The sequence below is a fragment of the Bufo gargarizans genome, chromosome 1 (genome assembly GCF_014858855.1).
Source record: "Bufo gargarizans isolate SCDJY-AF-19 chromosome 1, ASM1485885v1, whole genome shotgun sequence".
Lineage (NCBI taxonomy): Eukaryota > Metazoa > Chordata > Amphibia > Anura > Bufonidae > Bufo > Bufo gargarizans.
The window spans coordinates 633,474,255-633,494,097 of NC_058080.1; the positions used below are offsets into that span (position 1 = coordinate 633,474,255).

General features: G+C 48.2%; 1 protein-coding gene across 2 annotated transcripts in view; it reads left to right on the top strand.

Moving 5' to 3' along the window:
- The window catches only part of CHD1 (chromodomain helicase DNA binding protein 1), a 128,333-nt gene that overhangs the window by 63,677 nt on the left and 44,813 nt on the right, over positions 1–19,843 (top strand). For both annotated transcript variants that reach the window (XM_044275977.1, XM_044275976.1), the window contains exons 18-27: positions 4,441–4,512; positions 4,669–4,818; positions 6,625–6,773; positions 8,365–8,461; positions 8,551–8,646; positions 9,010–9,183; positions 9,401–9,567; positions 9,879–9,920; positions 18,260–18,387; positions 19,152–19,290. In XM_044275977.1, coding sequence (XP_044131912.1) covers positions 4,441–4,512; positions 4,669–4,818; positions 6,625–6,773; positions 8,365–8,461; positions 8,551–8,646; positions 9,010–9,183; positions 9,401–9,567; positions 9,879–9,920; positions 18,260–18,387; positions 19,152–19,290 — 1,214 coding nt within the window. The remainder of the gene's footprint in view (positions 1–4,440; positions 4,513–4,668; positions 4,819–6,624; positions 6,774–8,364; positions 8,462–8,550; positions 8,647–9,009; positions 9,184–9,400; positions 9,568–9,878; positions 9,921–18,259; positions 18,388–19,151; positions 19,291–19,843) is intronic.

Sequence of the window (19,843 nt, forward strand, 5' to 3'; positions counted from 1 at the left end):
TCTCCAGATGCTTCGCTCTCTCCGCCATGCGTGCGAGCTCAGTCAAGTCTATCCTCTCAAAGGGATACGCTTTCTGAGGGAGAACTGGCGGATTCGGACGTGGACATGGACTCAGAGCTTCCGTCCAAATTGGCGTCCGTGGTGGGGCATCTTGTCACTAGCATCCGTGATACCTTTCAGCTACACGATGACCCCCCCAGCTCTGAACAGGCCGGCGTGTCCTTTCTCCGCCCCAAACAGGCCTCCAAGGTTTTTCCCATACACGCTGATTTTTCTTCTGTGGTATCCAAGGCTTGGACTCGGCCTAACGTCCGCTTTATTACACCCAAAAAGCTGGACATTTGTTATCCCTTTCCAGCGGATTCTGTGACCACGTGGACATCCCCGCCTAAGGTTGATCCTCCCGTGGCTCGCCTGTCCAAAAGCACTACTATTCCTGTACAGGACGGATCTTCCCTCCAGTCTGAGGACCGTCGTACGGAATCCCTCTCCAAGGCCATATTTACTGCCTCTGGTTCGGCCCTTAGACCGGTCTTTGCCTCCGCCTGGGTTGGCAAAGCGGTCTCTGAATGGGGTTTGCAACTGGAACGGGAGTTAGGGTCGGACGTCCCTGTTCAGGACCTCCGTTCCTTAGCCCAACTAATTGTTCAGGCCGGAAAATTCGTCTGTGAGGCCTCCCTTGATGCGGGTGCCCTCATTGCCCGTTCCTCTGCCCTGGCAGTTTCTGTCAGGAGGGAACTCTGGCTGAAGGTTTGGGCGGCGGACGCCGCTTCCAAACGCTCTTTGGCCGGCCTACCATTCACGGGTTCCCGCCTGTTCGGAAGCCGTCTGGACGAACTTATATCAGAGGCCACGGGTGGGAAGAGTACTCGCCTCCCCCAGTCCAGGCCAATGGGCGCCCCCCGTGGTCGCGCTGGTTCGTCCCGTTTTCGGTCCTTTCGCAAGCCCACCGGGTCTAGACCCGCGGCCAGTTCTTCTTCCTCTGGCCCAGCCCAGGATAGACGCAAGAAGCCGTTTTTTCGGACGCAACCTACCTGGCGCAAGTCCCAGCCTGCACGGGCTCCCACAGGCCAGCAGCCCTCTGCCTGAAGGTGCGCCCCCACCCACCCGGGTGGGGGGCCTCCTTCTCCTATTCAGGAACGTATGGCGGGCCCACATCTCAGACGCATGGGCGCTCGAGATTGTATCTTGCGGATACAAAATCGAATTTGCGTCCATTCCGCCAGACCGTTTCTTCCGATCCCGTCCTCCGCGAGATCCCGTACGAGTGGCCGCCTTCTTCGCGGCCATTCACTCTCTAATGGACAAGGGTGTCGTCGCCCCCGTGCCTCCGACGGAAAGGTTCAGGGGGTTCTACTCGAACCTCTTTGTGGTTCCCAAGAAGGAAGGCTCAGTGCGTCCGATCTTGGACCTAAAACGCCTGAACCGTTTTCTCCGACTGCAGAGATTCCGGATGGAGTCTCTCAGGTCCGCAGTGGCCTCCCTGGAAAGAGGGGATTTCATGGCCTCAATCGACATTCAGGATGCATACCTCCACGTTCCGGTTGCTCCATGTCATCACCGCTTCCTGCGCTTTGCGGTGGGGGACGATCACTTCCAATTCGTCGCCCTTCCCTTTGGTCTGGCGACTGCTCCTCGAGTGTTCACCAAGGTCCTGGCCCCTGTCTTGGCCCTTCTACGTTCAAGAAGTGTTTTTCTTCTCCCATACTTGGACGACATCCTGGTCAAGGCACCCTCCTTCTCTCAGACATCCCGCAGTGTGGAACTCACTCTGGAGACCCTGACGCGGTTCGGTTGGATTATCAACCACCCCAAATCTTCCCTTACCCCCTCCAGACGGCTGATCTTCCTGGGGATGCTCCTGGACAGAGTTGGCGGAGGTCCGCCTTCCGTCGGACAAGCGTCTGGCCCTTCGCGGGTCGGTTCGCAGTCTCCTCCGTCATCACCGTCCTTCCCTCAGATCCAGCATGCGGTTGTTGGGAAAGATGGTTGCCTGTTTCGAAGCGGTGCCGTTCGCACAATTCCGATCCCGCACCTTTCAGAGGGCAATTCTGTCGGCCTGGGACAAATCACTGAGGAGTCTGGACAGGACCTTTCTTCTGCCTCCCCTGGCTCGAGCTTCCCTCGGCTGGTGGTTGCATATCCCTCTAAGGGGGAAGTCCTTCCTTCCACTGAACTGGCTGGTGATTACCACAGATGCCAGCTTACGGGGGTGGGGGGGGGGTTTTCCCTCCCCGGTCCGTCCAGGGCGTTTGGTCTCTATCGGAGTCCAGACTTCCAATCAATATTCTGGAACTGAGGGCGATTCTTCTGTCCCTCAGACACTGGACCCATCTGCTGAGGGCCACCCTGTTCGGATCCAATCGGACAATGCCACGGCTGTGGCATACATAAACCATCAGGGAGGCACTCGCAGCGCTGCAGCGATGCAAGAGGTGACCCTCATTCTCCTCTGGGCGGAGACGCACGTGCCGGCCTTATCTGCGATTTACATCCCGGGGGTGGACAACTGGGCGGCGGATTTCCTCAGCCGGTCCACCATCGACCCGGGAGAATGGTCCCTGCACCCAGAGGTGTTCGAAGCCCTTTGTCTTCGCTGGGGTCGCCCCGACGTGGACCTCATGGCCTCCAAATTCAACCACAAGGTCCCCCTATACCTGGACAGGGCACGGGACCCGAAGGCATACGGCGCTGACGCGCTCGTCCTTCCGTGGCGCGAATTCTCCCTTCTGTACGTCTTTCCTCCTTTTCCCCTCCTGCCACGGGTTCTTCGGAGGATCGCGGCAGAGGGCGTCCCCGCGATTCTAATCGCCCCGGATTGGCCCCGCCGGTCTTGGTACGCCGACCTAATGTTGCTGTTGGCAGACGCACCGTGGCCACTGCCCTCCAGGGAAGACCTTCTCTCTTAGGGACCGATCTTCCACGAGCATTTAGGCTCGCTACGTTTGACGGCGTGGCTATTGAGACCGCCGTCTTAACGCGACGGGGTTTCTCCGCGGACGTAGTCCGCACCATGATCCGGGCTCGTAAGCCCGTATCCTCTAGGATCTACTATCGGGTTTGGAGGTCCTATCTGGGGTTCTGTGAGTCCCGGAGCATCCCACCTCTCCGGTTTTCTCTTCCCACAATCCTGTCCTTCCTCCAGTCGGGTCTGGACCTGGGGCTGTGCCTCAGTTCTCTGAAGGGTCAGATTTCGGCGCTGTCTATTCTTCTCCAGCGTCCCCTGGCCCCTCTAGGGCCAATTAAGACCTTTTTACAAGGGGTGGCTCACTCTGTTCCGCCGTACCGCCCTCCAGTTCCTTCCTGGGACCTGAATGTGGTGCTCTCGGCGCTCCAATCAGCCCCCTTCGAGCCTTTACGGGAGGTCTCCCTTCGCCTTCTGTCCTGCAAGGTCATCTTTCTTGTGGCCGTCACGTCTCTCCGACGGGTGTCGGAGTTAGCGGCTCTTTCTTGCTCCGAACCTTTCCTGATCTTCCACCAGGATAAGGTTGTGCTTCGGCCTGTCCCGACTTTCCTGCCAAAGGTGGTCTCCGCCTTTCACATCAATGAGGACATCGTCCTTCCGTCGCTCTGTCCCTCTCCTTCCCACCCCAGAGAACGGGAACTGCACCGTCTGGATGTGGTCAGGGCGTTGAGGATTTACTTGGAGGTCACCGGGTCCTTTCGGCGCACGGACTCCCTGTTTGTGGTTCCGGAGGGTTCGCGCAAAGGGTTGGCGGTCTCCAAGGTGGCTATTGCCCGTTTCATTAAACTGGCGGTGTCTGAGGCTTATCGAGCCAAGGGCAGACCTCCGCCTTTTGGCGTCACTGCTCATTCCACCAGAGCAGTCGGAGCTTCCTGGGCGCAGAGGCATCGGGCCTCGGCTGAACAGTTGTGCAAAGCAGCCACTTGGTCCTCTCTGCACACTTTCACAAAGTTCTATAGGGTGCATACGCATGCATCAGCGGATGCTGCGTTGGGCCGCCTGGTTTTGCAGGCAGCGGTTTCCTGATGCTCTGGTGGTGTTCCGCCTTGGGTTTGTGGTCCCTCCCTTCTTGGACTGCTCTTGAACGTCCCAAGGTCTGTGTCCCCCAAGGAAAATGGGCGAGAAAAGGAGATTTTTGTATAACTTACCAGTTAAATCTCTTTCTCGCTCTTCCTTGGGGGACACAGCACCCACCCTTCTGTGTTTGGTTACAGGGTTATGGTCTGGCGCCCCGTTGGGTTGCTGGCTGGTTGTTTCCGTTATTGGTTGTTATCCTTTCACTACTTGGACACGCAACTGGTAGCCTCTATCTCCAGGCTGAGGGTATAGCTGATGGAGGAGGGGCTTAACAGTTTTACTTAGTGTCACGCCTCCTAGGGAGCTGAGCTATACCCAAGGTCTGTGTCCCCCAAGGAAGAGCGAGAAAGAGATTTAACTGGTAAGTTATACAAAAATCTCCTTTTTCTTCTTTTTAGAGATTAGATGGGTCAATCAAAGGAGAAATAAGAAAGCAGGCACTGGACCATTTTAATGCGGAAGGATCAGAGGTAAGAATGTATTAGAAGTCTGTTTTCTGCTACAGCAGTTTCAAATAGGTTTTGCATAAGTGAAAACCTACTTTTCCCCTTGTCATGTGGCCTTGTTTTACTTCTCTGCTACATGAATTGGAGAAGAAAAAATTACCTTTTTACCCTTTCAAACAGGACTTTTGCTTTCTGCTTTCTACCCGTGCTGGGGGTCTTGGAATTAACCTTGCTTCAGCTGATACAGTAGTCATTTTTGATTCTGATTGGAATCCCCAAAATGACCTTCAGGCCCAAGCAAGAGCTCATCGAATAGGACAAAAGAAACAGGTAATAGTTGTGTGTGTGTGTGTGTGTGTCTGTCTTTTTTTTTTTTCTTGTTCCAGTGCATCCAAAATAAAAAATGAATAGTCTTGTACACTCTCTGTTCTTTACCTGTGGACAGTATTGTTAGCAACAAGAAATAGCAGATGGAAGATCAATCGGGCGAGAGTCTACCTCAAACCATATTGTTAGACTATTTGCATAAGCGCACACCAAATCCTCTTAAGTGGTTTTCAGAGTTATTAGAAGTCATTACCCAAGGCACTGCCAATGCTATTGCTTTGATGCCCCTACTGCTGTAGTCATGAATACATCTTTTTGGCTGCAGTTATAACATGCCCATATAACCCAGACACCACTGCAGTCATTCTCTGGCCTCAGTAGTATATGGAACATGCCTGCTAAGGTCAGTGATTGGCTGCAGGAATTGCCTGATGTATATGCGAACATAATCGCTATACACTCATTGACAAAAAACAAAAAAAACGCACTAGGAATTTGTTGGAATCTAGTAAAACGTGTGTAAATGTAATAATGATATATATGTACATGATTACAATATTGGTACAAAAGGATATTGGGGAAAACTGTACAACTGAAAGGAGCCTCTAGTACCCTGTTGGGCTGTCTCAAGGTTGGAGACTAGATGAGATCTGGTTGGGCATGGAGACATACCGGGTCAGTATGGTATCCTGTGGCACATTGATCTTGCATCTGGGTCTGTAGATTCTGCACATACATAGGTTGCTGGAGCTAGTGTCCAAACTGGTCCCGTAAAAATGCTTGACTGGTAGGCCAAGGAAGTGCTGCAAGCTGGTGGAGACATTCCTGGGAGACCTTTGCTATGTGTGGCCAAGCTGAAAAATGCCGGGATAACAGTGAGAGGCAATGCACGTGGCCGCAGGGTGTCCTGCACATATCGCTGAGCTGCTACTGTCCCTCATGTCACTGCTAGGAGTGATGGACTGTCATATGTGATGGCTTTACAGAGCCATCTTAAGCACATGAGGGCTTCCGTGCCCCTCCTTTTACTTTGCCCTGTAGTGCTGTTATCAGCTGTTCAGTGTGGCTCTTTAGCATGTTAATCCTCCACTGATTGCAGGAGAAGGTGGACCAGAAAGGATAAACATCAGGGGGCGATACCAGAGAGGGAATTGTGATGTACAGAAAAAAAGAACACTATGGCAGATTTAGCAAGACTATCATTTCCTGCTCCAGTCTTGTTCTCCGGTGCTCTGGACTGAGATGTGTGTAATTTTATTAAGAGGCATGTCTCTTACAATGAATCAGTCTTATTTCTGGCCTTCTGTGTACCAGAAACTCAAAACTGTACTAGCTAAGGGATGATGTAGACTTGAGCTATAATTTATGCCAGGTTCTGTTGTAAATTATAATAAAACCAGTGGGCTGCGGGCGGGTCTACCTCCTCAGCTAAGGCATGCTCCCTTTCCTTGCTACTTTATAATAGTGAGAAGTGCAAAAAGTTGCAAATTATTGCGCAGATATGGCATGCCATACAAGCCTTTATAAATCTCCCCCGATATTTTTATTGTATGCATTTTGCAGTAATACTTAATTTGCATTGTCTTATTCATTGCATAGGTATCCTTTTTGTGACATAACTGCTTTAAAGGGGCTGTCTGGGTTCTGGATATTTGACCTAGCCCTAAGATCATCAATATGTGGCACTCCCATTCACTGCGCCATTTCTGATCTGATGATGATTACTTGTCCTAAGAATAGGTAATCAGGATCTAGAACCCAGACAACTATGTGCAATATTCACAAATGTATCAAATCTTTCATGTTTAGGTCAATATATATCGCCTGGTCACCAAAAGCTCTGTAGAGGAAGAAATTATTGAAAGAGCGAAGAAGAAGATGGTGCTGGATCACCTTGTAATTCAAAGAATGGACACCACTGGCAAGACTGTTTTACACACTGGATCAACACCATCTAGGTATTACAGTGCACGGTCTGCCAGTTGTTGGAAAGGGATTATCCAGTTTCTAAAAAAGTACCTTTTAATTCAGTCAGCCACTCTTTCTAGCACTCGCTCAAATGTTTGTCTCCCAAGATTCACAGTTTCCCCAGTGTATTAATTCAGTCATGAGACCGTCCCCCACTGTGTTTCTCCCAGTCAATCATTGGTATTCTAGTCAGTGGCTGATTTTCCAAGCACTAAGAATAAGAAATTTGACTGATCACGTAACTTTCCTCTTTGGTGTATGCTGTACCCAGAATTAAATGTGACATGTCAATAGACCATTTCTAATGTCATAAACTTCTAATATGTTGTTCCTAATGCCCTAATAAAACTATCTCTAATGTACTGTGTCTGTGAAGGTTCTCATTTATCCAGGTCATGGTATATCTGTAAAGAATAAATCAAGGCAACTAGACTTACTGTAGATTTCTTGAAAACATTTCACTCGTTCTTCCAACGAGCTTTCTGAATTCTGAGTGACTGTACAAGAATTCTCTGGGAATAAATATGTACCTGAATCAACATCTTGTACAGTCACTCAGAATTGAGAAAGCTTGTTGGAAGAATGAGTGAAACGTTTTCAAGAAATCTACAGTACGTACAGTTGCCTTGATTTATTCTTTACAGATATCATGTACTTAATCTAATTTTCTATTTTTACTACATTATTCCCTGCCTAAAGCGCACTTTTTTTCCTGTGCGCTTAAAACTCTGTTATCTGTACACCGCTGACAGCTCAGCGGTGTACGGAGTACACAATCAATGGGGCCACAGCAGCGCAGGGAGTACGGGCAGGAGCGTATATTGCTGCTCCTGCCCGTGATTTCTAGTTAGTCATGCGGTGCGGGCTCCTGCTTCTGCCTACTCCGCATGTCTAACTGCATGTCATTTCTCTTGGCTTAGCGGAGCAGGCAGGAGCCCGCTCAGCTAATCATGGCATAGTACATTGGTACAGGGTGTGCTGTGCCAGGAGTTAGTAACCCTCCGTGGAGTCTGAGCAGCAATATGCGCTTCTACCCGTACTCGCAGCGCTCCTGCGGCCCCATTGATAAAATGTACTCAGTACATCGCTGAGAGGTCAGCGGTGAACAGTTTGATGCGCTTTAGGCAGGGAAAAAGTGTCGTTAAGATAGAAAATTGTTTAATAAAGTATATTAGAGAGAGTTTTATTAGGGATAACATATTAAAAGTGTATGTAAAGGTTTAGTTACTGTAAGTTTGCATATAGGTGGGCGGGGGGCTTAATTTAGGCTGAGGATGAAGTTAAAGCAGAGGAGGGATGGTGTTCATACTGAGAGTCTGGAAGTAAAGAATCGGGAGAATCTTATGAAGTATAGTTTTTGGGCTTAGAGCTGCACAACAGAGTTGCCCTTTCAGAAGGGTGCAGTGAGGGGGAGTGGAAAGGTATAAATTAAATAAATATTAAAATAAGTGGGAACAGAGTATGTAATATTGTCTTGCATATGTTCGAGAAATTTCTAATGTCCGATAAGATCCATCTCTCCCTAAACTTCCCTGCCTGTCTTCATATCAAGTAAACATGGTGACTTTTCTATTGTTAAAGCGCTACACCATTTAACAAAGAAGAGCTTGCTGCTATTTTAAAGTTTGGTGCTGAAGAACTTTTCAAGGAACCAGAAGGAGAGGAGGAAGAACCTCAGGTATGTGTATAATTATTTACAATTATCTTTTATATGTTGTGTATCCTGTTCGGGTTACATACTAAACCAGTGTTTTACATTAAATCAAGGAAATGGATATTGAGGAAATCTTGAACAGAGCAGAGACCCGTGAAAATGAGGTCGGACCATTAACTGTGGGCGATGAGCTACTTTCACAGTTTAAGGTATTTTCTATTGTTAAAGTCTGATTATCACCAACTCTAGTGCTTAGGGGTTCTTCCCCGATGAACATTTGTCGCCTATCCTGTGGATGTGGCAGAGATGTATGTTTGCTGGGGGCCCAGCCACTGGGAACCCCACTGACTGAAGTCTGAATCTCTATTGATCATACATTTCTCACCTATCCAGAGGATAGGTGAGAAATGTTGATGGAAAATGCTGTATAAAAGGTTAGCTTGCCTTTGGGACATTTATTCACAGTATAATACATATTAGTATCAGAATATTCTCACTTATGCATCAACTTATGTTTTCAAGTGTTTAAGTATTTTATGTAACAAACATACCGTCATTTATTTGTTTATAAGGTTGCCAACTTTTCAACAATGGAGGAGGATGATATTGTGGAGCCTGAACGTAATTCCAAGTCCTGGGAAGACATTATTCCCTCAGACCAGAGAAGAAGAATGGAGGAAGAGGAAAGACAACGGGAGCTACAAGAAATCTATTTGCTTCCCAGGATGAGAAACTGTGCAAAGCAGGTAAGAATCTGATTTAATAATGTGGTTTAGTGTCTAGGAAAAAAAAAAAAAAAAAAAATATATATATATATATATATATATATATATATCGTCTCTATATATCTATCTATATCTCTATATATCTATCTATATATCTATATATCTATCTATATATCTATGACTACGTGTCAGTAGCCTAGATTAGTTTGTTCTTTTAAGAAGTGTTTCTGAATTTTAGGCAAGCTTTAATGGAAGCGAAGGTAGAAGAAGTCGGAATAGAAGGTATTCTGGCTCTGAAGACTCTGAAGATTCAGACTCTGATACAAAACGACCCAAGAAACGAGGACGACCAAGAACCATACCGAGGGAAAACATTAAAGGTTTTAGTGATGCCGAGATACGGAGGTACGATTCTTCTGTCTACACAGTGCGTAGATGTTATGATAAAGCCAGTTAGAGACATAAGACTTCAACTAGCTATAAGATGGTTGACAGATGGTATTAATGGAGAAACAGTCATTTGTTTCAGCTGACTTGACATGTTTATGGTAACAAATATAAAAACAATACTAGCAGCTTCTGGGATGATGAATTAATTTCCTGTTGTATCCAGTATCCTAATCCAAAGGTGACATTTTTATCTTAAAGCATTACAGTATTGCACTGCTCAGTTATTACAAATGTTTGCTAATCTTTACCTTGTTTGTATCCCCTAGGTTTATTAAAAGTTATAAAAAATTTGGTGGACCTCTGGAAAGGTAAAGGCTTACTCTGATTCGTTTGTTTCAATGGGCCACACTGGATATTAACATAAAGCTTTGAACTTTAGTGCAGGGTCAGTTAAGTCCTGGTGCTAAATCTGGCCATAAGAGACTGAGCTACAATACCAGAAGCTCTGTGCGTGAATGAGTGGTGCCGTTTGTAGATCAAGTCAAACATTAACCCTTTAGTGACCACCAATACGTCTTTTTACGACTGTCACTAAGGAACCTTAGGCTGGGCAGCCGCTTTTCTTGCCGACCCAGTCTAAGAGCTGCATTGGTCCTGCAGGGAGCAGACGCTTGGCTCTCACATAAGAGCCTTGCTCCTGCTCTAACAGCCCGGACTGAAAGGAGTGCAGATCCAGGTTGTTTACCCCTTTACTTGCCATGGGCCCGCTGCATGTAAAGCCGTGACAGAGCGAGATGACTCCTGACTCAAATGCGTTTGCAGGGTGCCAATGTGTGTAAAGGATGGTTGGGGTGAGTATTTTCCAGCAGGCTGTGCCTCTCTGGTGCAGTCTGCTAGTCAGTGTCAGTAAAGCACTCACATTAAAATGCAATGTACTATAGCGATAGTGCATTGTATTTTAAAAGCATTCAAAATCTTGTTTTAGTCCTCCTGTGGGACTATTAAGTGTGGGGGAGAGGAGAATTAAATATTTTTTTTTTAAAAATCTGTAAAAAAATAACATTTTCCCCCATTGAAAAATGCAAAAAAAAAATCTCTCCCCCCCCCCCCCCCCCCATATGTTTGATTCACCGCATCCATAATGACCTGCATAAATATCATGTAAATTATCCCCTACGGTAAACAATATATAAAAAAAAAAGACAATTGCAAATTTATTCTTGTATTCAATATGGGAGAGAGAATCTGGATCGCACATCCTCATTACTATGCTTTTGATATAACAACTGTTTACAATGTAAGCATGATGAAACATTGCTATACAGCACTATTATCAATATATTGCTATGCACTAGGAGGCATTAGTATACAGTTTGATCAAAGAGCATAGGCCCACTTACCACGACAAGGTTGCCTCTATCAAGAGGGGACCTACTCTAACTTTGGCGCGGCACTGTGCGGCGACCATCGTGCCCCCGCACTGCTCCAGCAGGCAACGGGAACCAGCAGCCACAAAGCAACCTCACTGTGCAGTAAACAGTTGTTATATCAAACCTAGGCCCTGTGCAGTAAACAGTTATATCAAAAGCATAGTAATGAGGATGTGCGATCCAGATTGGTGTCCCTAAAAGGTGAACAGGTGATCTCTTCGCACCTGTTTACATTATGCGGTACTGGACTGTGGCCGTTGTTGCTTTTGTGCTGTGCTAGTGGAGTGATGGGGCCCAGGGGGCTTTGCTGCACAGTGAGGTTGCTTTGTGGCGAAGCGGCAATGCAAAAAGGTTTTCATCCTTTTTTTAAAAAAAAGAAGGGTTTTATTGTACAAAAGTAGTAAAATGGCACCATTAAAAACTACAACTTGTCCTGCAAAAAACTAGCCATCATACAGATGTATGGAAGGAAAAATAAAAAAAGTTTTAGCTCTTGGAATGCGAATACGAAAAAGGAGGAAAAATGCTTGGTTAGTAAGGCCCAAAACAGACTGGTCACTAAGGAGTTAAAACGCGGGTGGCGTCCGTGTGCGTTCCGCAATTTGCGGAACGTCGCGGACAGCCATTAATCTAACTGCTTATTCTTGTCCGCAAAATGGACAAGAATAGGACAGGTTATATTTCTCGCCCATATTCATTGGGGGACACAGAGACCGTGGGTATAGCTATGTCCTCTAGGAGGTGTTGACACTAGTAAAAGTTGTTAGCTCCTCCCCTGGCAGCTATACCCCCTCCAGCCTGGAGAGAGAGCTTCAGTTTTTTCTAGTGTCAATAGGAGGCAAGACCTGGAGATTTTTTTTATTTTAGTTTATTGTGGACGCCTCGCCTCCCTGTTCTCCCGGGGTCAAGTTGCGCCAGTGCCGCTCATCCGCACTGCTGCCTCCTCCACAGAAGACCAGGTGGACCAGGGCAGCCTCGCTCCCCTGCATCCCGCCAGCCATGGGGTCACCTAGGTCCGCCAAAGAGAAGACCCTCCCTCCATACCAGACTCATGCCACTCCGGTGCCAGCTGCTGAGGAGGTGACCCTGCTGGAGAAGGTACCTTATGGGCCCACTTAGGGAGGGTGAAGAGAAGAGGATAAAGATGAGGTGAGTCCATGGGACTAGGTGAGTATGAAACCCTCTTCCCCCTCCCTCCCTCTTTGAAAATCTGAGTCACCCTAAGGTTAATGGCCAGGACTTTATTCAGCTAAGAAACAGACCCCTAAAGAGAGAAGGGGTTAATCCGGCGGGCGCCATGCGCCACCAACGACACGCCCCTCACTTCCCCTCTAGGCCGGCGGCTTTCCGGCTCATAGAGGGTTAATGTATCTTCTCCCCGGGCGCCTCCAGAAAGACGGGAGCGCAGGGCGACTTCCACTAGCTATTTCTGGCGGCAGTATTCTCCATATTACTCTTTCGGGAGCGGGCGTCAAGCGCGCAGCTCCGAAAGGGTTAATGCCTCTGTCCGATCACGGACGCCTGACCCCTTGCGGGAGTCTCGTGCGCGAGGCACTTAGCATGGAACTCCAGCTGTCACGAGTTCCGGCCGCGGGGTGAACATTCCGGGCACCGCAGAAAATTTAGGCCCCGGCTTCAAGTGGGGCCTATAGGTTGTCATCCCGGCCGTGGGGTATCTCCGGACGGAATGTGTATGTCGCGCTCTGCTCCGGGTCCCTCTACCCTCCGGCTGACTTACAGTACAGAGGCGGAGGGTCCGGGGTTGCCGAGCATCGGAACTTTAGGCCCTGGCTTCCGCAACCCATCCCAAGTATGTGAGGGGGAGGGAGGCGGGCTAGCGCGAATTCTTCCTGTCTAGCTGCCGCTGCCCCGCCCCCATCAGCACCGCCCCTGGACTTCAAGTCCTTTTGTTTAACCCTTCCTGGTCAGCCACTTCTATTAGGCCAGCACCGGATTATCAGGGGCTAGTTGGCCTGTGCAAATTGCTTATTGCACTGTTAACCCCTTCCTGCCTCTTATCCACTTGAGGCTAGGCAGGCCAGTTTGAAAAAAAAAATATATAGATAGATTATTTTCCACCGGTGCAGTTGAGGACCTCTGAAATTCCGAATCCACCCTCCGGGGCAGTTTGGTCGATAATTCGCCACCAGCGCGATCCATTGCAGAACCTCTGAAAATTCCCATTCCACCCTCCGGGGTCGTCTGGTTGATAGAATCCACCGCCACCATGCGGCACAGACCCTCTGAAGTTCCCATTCCACCCTCCGGGGTCGTCTGGTTGATAGAATCCACCTGCGCCATGCAGCCCATACCCTCTGAAGTTCCCATTCCATCCTCCTGGGTTGTCTAGTTGATAATCCTTCACCTGCAAGATCCAATGGTGTACCTCTGGATCTTCCCAATCACCCTCCAGGTTGATAAAGCACCTCCTGCGCAATCCGGTGAGTGAACCTCTAGAAGTTGCCATTCCAGGTAGTTGGTTGTTGGTTTCCACCGACGCAGTCTCCAGCTGCCATGGGAGAGTTCTTGAGAGGCAGCATTGCACACAACGGGCCCGAGCAGGATATATTCCTCCTCAGTCACCTCCACACCCCCACCCTTCCTCCCTAGGGTCACGCTCAGTCGCACCCTCCTCTCCCTGGAGAGGTTCAGTCCGAAGGGCGGATCGGTGGTTCGGTTTCTGCCGTGATTCCGTTGCGATCTTCCAAGATGGCGTCCGAGGTAGACCACAGTACTTGTCGTATGCATTACCTCCTTCCTTAGGCGGAGTATTTGCATTACTACTGCAGTACTCCCTTGGTTATTACCTTCCTCTATTGGGGTCTAACCGCACTAGCACTGTTTTTGTGCCGGCAGTAGGCGTTCCCCCTTTTATTAGGTGGCGGAAACTGTTTTCCCACTGGGGACAGTACTTACGGTATGCATTAGCCTCTTGCATAGGTGACACTATGGCATTGTCCCTGGTTCAGTGTTTACTGTATGTCTTACCCCCTTACGTAGGTGGGGTATTGTGACGGGGCTCTCCTTATGCCTTGCCCTTTCCGTAAGAGGCGTATTCTCTCTACTTGGATTCAGTTCATGCTAGATGCATTCCTGCATTACCACCCTTCATGGTGGAGTATTTGCACTACCACTAGTGTAGTGCTTGCCGTAAGCATTACCCCCTTTAAATGGTGGGGTAATTGCAACATTGCCCCTTCCACGACTGATCCACTACCGTGGGGAATGAGTACACATCTTGGATGTTGCACTTCAACTACGCCACGGTTATAGATGCCTTAGCTTCTTCTACAAGTTGCGAGTATCGATTCACGCTGGTGCCTTGTACTCTTCTCTTATGGTATTTCGGTGCCGCCAGAGATACTGTGGCTGTTTCCATGTTGTGTCTTTGTCCTTGGTGCCGTTTTGGGGAATGAGTATGACGACCCCTATTCTCAGGGGGTCATCCAGCGTCCCTCATGTGTACTAGAGTCCCCTATATCCATGGTCCTCCACTGTCCCAATATGTGTCTTCAACAATATGTAGTGCTTACACCTTGGCACGCAATATTGTAATTACTTTCCAGCAAGTCGAGTGTTACACTGACTCTATATTCCCTATCCACCATTCCTGATGTGGGAAGTGGTGGTGCTGGCACTCTGGTTTAGCATTGCAGCGTGTTCTCCGCTGGTGCGGATTTTTACGCTAGTTCTAGTGTTCGCAGTCACTGCAGTGGGGAAATCCCTCAGGTGGGGGTTCTACCCTGATGCTGGCTTGGCGGTTGTTCCTGTCCAACGCCCTTCCCAGGTGGAGTGTTTAAGGTTAGCTCTCCTTCCTGAGGCAGTATGGTACCATGGCCTCTACCGAATCCCTCTAGTTTGCCCCTCAGTTTGTGCTGGCGGGCACGCTGCGGATACTACAGTACGGGAGTCCTGGAGTAGCCATTACCTACTCTGGCTGTTCCTGCACGGCTCCTTCGTCAGGTGACGAATTCTTCGAATGTTAAATTCGGTGGCATACGGTGCATGGCCTCCTCTTTAGGCGGAGTATGGCACCGCCACTATCATCCGGTGGCTACTTCTGTGTAGTGCCAGTCTCAGATGGGGAATGGGCTTCGCCCTGCCACTTTTTCCTTCCTTTTTTTTCCTTTCCTTCTCTGGCTCAGGGTTCACGGCCACTCCGCAAACCTTGGTAGCTCCTACGTTACTACTTCCCCACATCTATGTTGATGCAGGGTATTAGTTCTGTGTTTTATTTTATTTTTTCTAAGTCCTGTTCTGGACCGACTGTTGGGCTGTGACGTTTCTTCCAACTCCTACCCGTTGGTCCTGGGTGTACTACCCGTATCTACAACTACCTCTCTCAGGACTTGAATAGTGACTGCCATGTCAGTCCAACGTAGTCATGCCTTTTCACTGCACGTTCCGTGGCTAGACTACAAGACTTGCCACGCCAGGCTGAGCAGGGGTGCTGTCACGACTGTTGATGGAGTTTCGTTCCTGGAACGGAACACCCCTTCTATTCTTCCTCCTCGAGGAAGGAGTTTTTTCTCTCATCTTGGTCTGGTCGAAATGTCCGTCGAGCAGTGTTGCTACTTCGTCACTACACGGTCGTTGACTGAACTCAATCGCCGGTGATTCTCGTATCGTCATCTACTTTTACCTATCCAATGTGTTTCCTTGGCTTGCGGTTGGACATGCCTCCATTCAGACGTTCCTTTCTCTGTAGTTTATCAGCCAGCTTCTCAGTCTCCCCACAAGCCTTTTCGGCTCGGCGGACATTGGTGGACCACTTACCGTTTACGTGACGCGCTTCCCTTTAGCAGGGGTGGATCCATTATACCTTCCTTCAGGGAATGGCACATACGGTTCCTCCATACCGTCCTCCTTTACCGCCTTGGGATCTGCCCTTAGTTCTTTCAGCGCTCCGGAATTCTCCCCTTGCAGGAGATGTCACTCAGACTCTTGTCCTGGAAGGTATGTGTTTTTTTTTTGTAGCTATCACATCCATCAGACGGGTGTCCGGGTTGGGGCGCTCTCTTGCAGAGAACCTCCTGGTTCTGACAGGGATAAGCGATTCCCCGGCCGTTCATTCCATTCTCCGACGGTGGTCTCTGATTTTCATTTCAATGAAGGAACTTTCCTTCCATCACTGTGTCCCTCCCCTTCACCCCCTAAGGAAAGGGAGTTGGGTCATTTGACAATTTATTGCCAGCCTCCAGTTCCTTCCGGTATAGGGGACTCTCCTTTTTTGTCACCCCGGAGGGTCCTCGCAAGGCATTGGTGGCCTCCAGGGTGGCAATTGTACGCCTGCATTTGCTTAAGCGTACTGCACCCGGGGCAGGGTCCCACCCTTCGGCGTCACGGCTCACTCCAACAGAGCGGTGGGCTCTCTTGGGCTCGGAGGATTCAAGGTTCGGCCGCGCAGTTGTGCAGGGCGGCTACTGTCCTTATGCACATTCACAACATTTTGCCAGATGCATATTTATGCATCGGCGGGTGCAGCCTTTGGACCACATGGTCTTGCAGGCGGCAGTTCTTAGTTACTTGCAAGGGCCTGCTCCATGGGTCTGTAGTTTTCCCTGTGGACTGCTCTCAGACGTCCCACGGTCTCTGTGTCCCCCAATGAATATGGGCAAGAAAACAAGATTTTTGTAAAACTTACCAGTAAACTCTCTTTCTCCCTCTTCATTGGGGGACACTGCACCCGCCCAGTATTGTTGTTTGGCCACAGTTGTGGCTGTTGCTGGTTAGAACCTGGTTCGGTTCTTGGCATTGTTGCTGTTACACGTTTTTTCATTGGTTTACTTGCTTCTACTACTGCTTCTCAGAAACTGAAGCTCTCTCTCCAGGCTGCAGGGGATGTAGCTGCCAGGGGAGGAGCTAACAGCTTTTACTAGTGTCAACGCTTCCTAGAGGACATAGTTATACCCATGGTCTGTGTCCCCCAATGAAGAGCGAGAAAGAGATTTTACTGGTAAGTTTTACAAAAATCTCGTTTTTTTTTTTTTTTTGGGGGGGGGCAGACCACGGAACGGAGCAACGGATGCGAAAAGCACACGGAGTGCTGTCCGCATCCAATCAGCAAAAACTGCTTCTCGGATGCGGACCAAAACAACGGTCGTGTGCATGAGGCCTTAAGCTGGGGCCTTACATCCAAAGATTGCAGTGTAGCACCACCTACATCACACATAACCGTAACTAATGTTTGCGAATAAGGTTTACTTTGTGACCCGCAAGTTGCCATCAAATAGCAGCCACAAGAAAACCAGTCCTCTTGAGCATAGCAGTGCAGCTCCGTTCATGTACATTAGTTTCAGTTACTAGCAATGTGGGCAGTGCTCTGCTGTGTGTGCTGCAGCCAAAGTCGACATGCGGTCCCAGCCTTTAATGCCTTGGGTTAGCGGATCTAGACATGTGTTGCTGATTTGAAAGTTAATCTAAGGGCTCCAAATTTGTTGGAATTCGGAAATTTGTTGTCGTTTGCCATGTACATAGTTAGTGATGTAACTTTTTAAAACCATTTGTGAATTGTTCCAGTAAAGGAGATTGCTTTTACAGTTTAAAGGGAGTCTGTCAGCACATTTACCCCTTTTTAACAGTTCCCATAGCGCTGTAGCCGCAACACAGATGATTAAAACGGTACCTTTATAGGTTTTTGTGGACTTTTAAAACTGCCAAAAACGAACTTTGCATATGTAAATGAGGGCTCGCAAGTGTCCAGGGCGGCGTCCACCGTGTTGGAGCCCAGGCAGCTCTGCCTCTTCGGCTCTTATCCCCGCCCAGCCTCTTCCTCTGCCCGCCCATCTGTTTTCTCTTCCCCCTCAACGAGATCCCGCGCCTACGCGATAACTTCCTTGGCCGGGGCATGCGCGCTGCGATGCCCATTGCTGGCACGGCATCGCAGTAGCTTATGCGCATGTCCCGACCAAGGAAGTAATCGCGTAGGCACGGGATCTCGCTGAGGGGGGAGAGAAAACAGATGGGCGGGCAGAGGAAGAGGCTGGGCGGGGATAAGAGCCGAAGAGGCAGAGCTGCCTGGGCTCCAACGCGGTGGACGCCGCCCTGGGCACTTGCGAGCCCTCATTTACATATGCATCAAAGTTCGTTTTTGACATTTTTAAAAGTCCACAAAAGCATATAAAGGTACAGTTTTAATCATCTGTGTTGCGGCTACAGCGCTATGGGAACTGTTAAAAAGGGGTAAATGTGCTGACAGACTCCCTTTTAAGAGAGAAATAGGAATTTATTAATTTTTTTGTTACAGAGTAAACCTTTTTCTCAAACTTTTATTTCAGGTTAGATGCTATAGCTCGCGACGCAGAGTTGGTGGATAAATCAGAAACTGACCTTCGTAGACTTGGAGAATTGGTGCACAATGGCTGTATCAAAGCTCTGAAGGATAGTTCTAGCAGTGAAAGGGCAGGTATGTGAAATGTCAGTCTATTGTAAAGTTTATAGTGGAAGCTTTTGGTTTTGATCTTTTGCATATATTTTAGGAATTTGTTTCTATGGCAATTTTCATATAGCGGAATTACTTCTTGTAAAAGGTTTTTGTTTTTTGGTTCACTTTGCAGCAAAAATGGCAATCTACTTTTACAGCTGTACAAAATGAATATAGTCTTTTTGTTTTACTGCTTTAAAAAAGCAGCTTAAGTGATGAAAAAAGGCAATTTAGACATATTTTTTCTTTTTTTTTTTAATCCTTTACTGTAGGCTTATACAATAGACTATAATAGTATACTATTGCAGTCTCTATTGAAAAAACGTTGAGTTGCTATAAAGCCCTGTCCTGAGACAGGACTTAATAGGAACTTTACAATGGCAGTACTGTGAGCGCACATGGCTTTCAGCCGCCACAGTTACCGATCATGCTCCTGTAATTTTGTTGCAGGGAAGGGATGGGACCCCCTGACTTTAAATGACCTCTGTTAGTTGTCTTCTGTTAGACACTGACCTCAGGGGTCTGCTGTAAATGACAATAGTCACCCGCCGTCTTTGGTGCCAGCTCAGCTCCTGAGCCCACAACATATTTATACTCCCACTATATATATGTGGTGGATGTTGGGGAAGAGGTTCATTTTTGTTGATTGTAAATTCGATTTTTGCTGGTAAAACGTTTTACACTTGTTATAGTTGATAATGGGTATGAATTTGAAGTATGGCATGTTAAATGCTCCTTCATCCTAGGTGGAAGAAGAGGAAAAATGAAAGGACCAACGTTTCGTATCTCAGGAGTACAAGTTAATGCAAAGCTGGTCAGTTCTCATGAAGAAGAGCTGATTCCGTTGCATAAATCTATTCCTTCAGATCCTGAGGATAGAAAAAGGTGTGTGACATGGCATAGGGCATGGTCATGGCAGGTACTGTTTCCATAGCCTTCCTGTACTGTTTGATCATAAAATATACTTGGGAGCAGAGGTGAACACTCTTCGGTTTCAACGTCTATGCTTTAGGCCTCATGCACACGACCGTTGTGTGCATCCGTGGCCGTTGTGCCGTTTTCTGTTTTTTTTTTCGCGGACCCATTGACTTTCAATGGGTCCGTGAAAAAATCGAAAAAATGCACCGTTTTGCAGCCGAGACCGTGATCCGTGTATCCTGGCCGTCAAAAAAATATGACCTGTCCAATTTTTTTGACTGACAACAGTTCACGGACCCATTCAAGTCAATGGGTCCGTGAAAGAACACGGATGCACACAAGATTGGCATCCGTGATCCGTGGCTGTAGGTTACTTTCATACAGACGGATCCGAAGATCCGTCTGCATAAAAGCTTTTTCATAGCTGAGTTTTCACTTTGTGAAAACTCATTTCCGACAGTATATTCTAACACAGAGGCGTTCCCATGGTGATGGGGACGCTTCTAGTTAGAATATACAA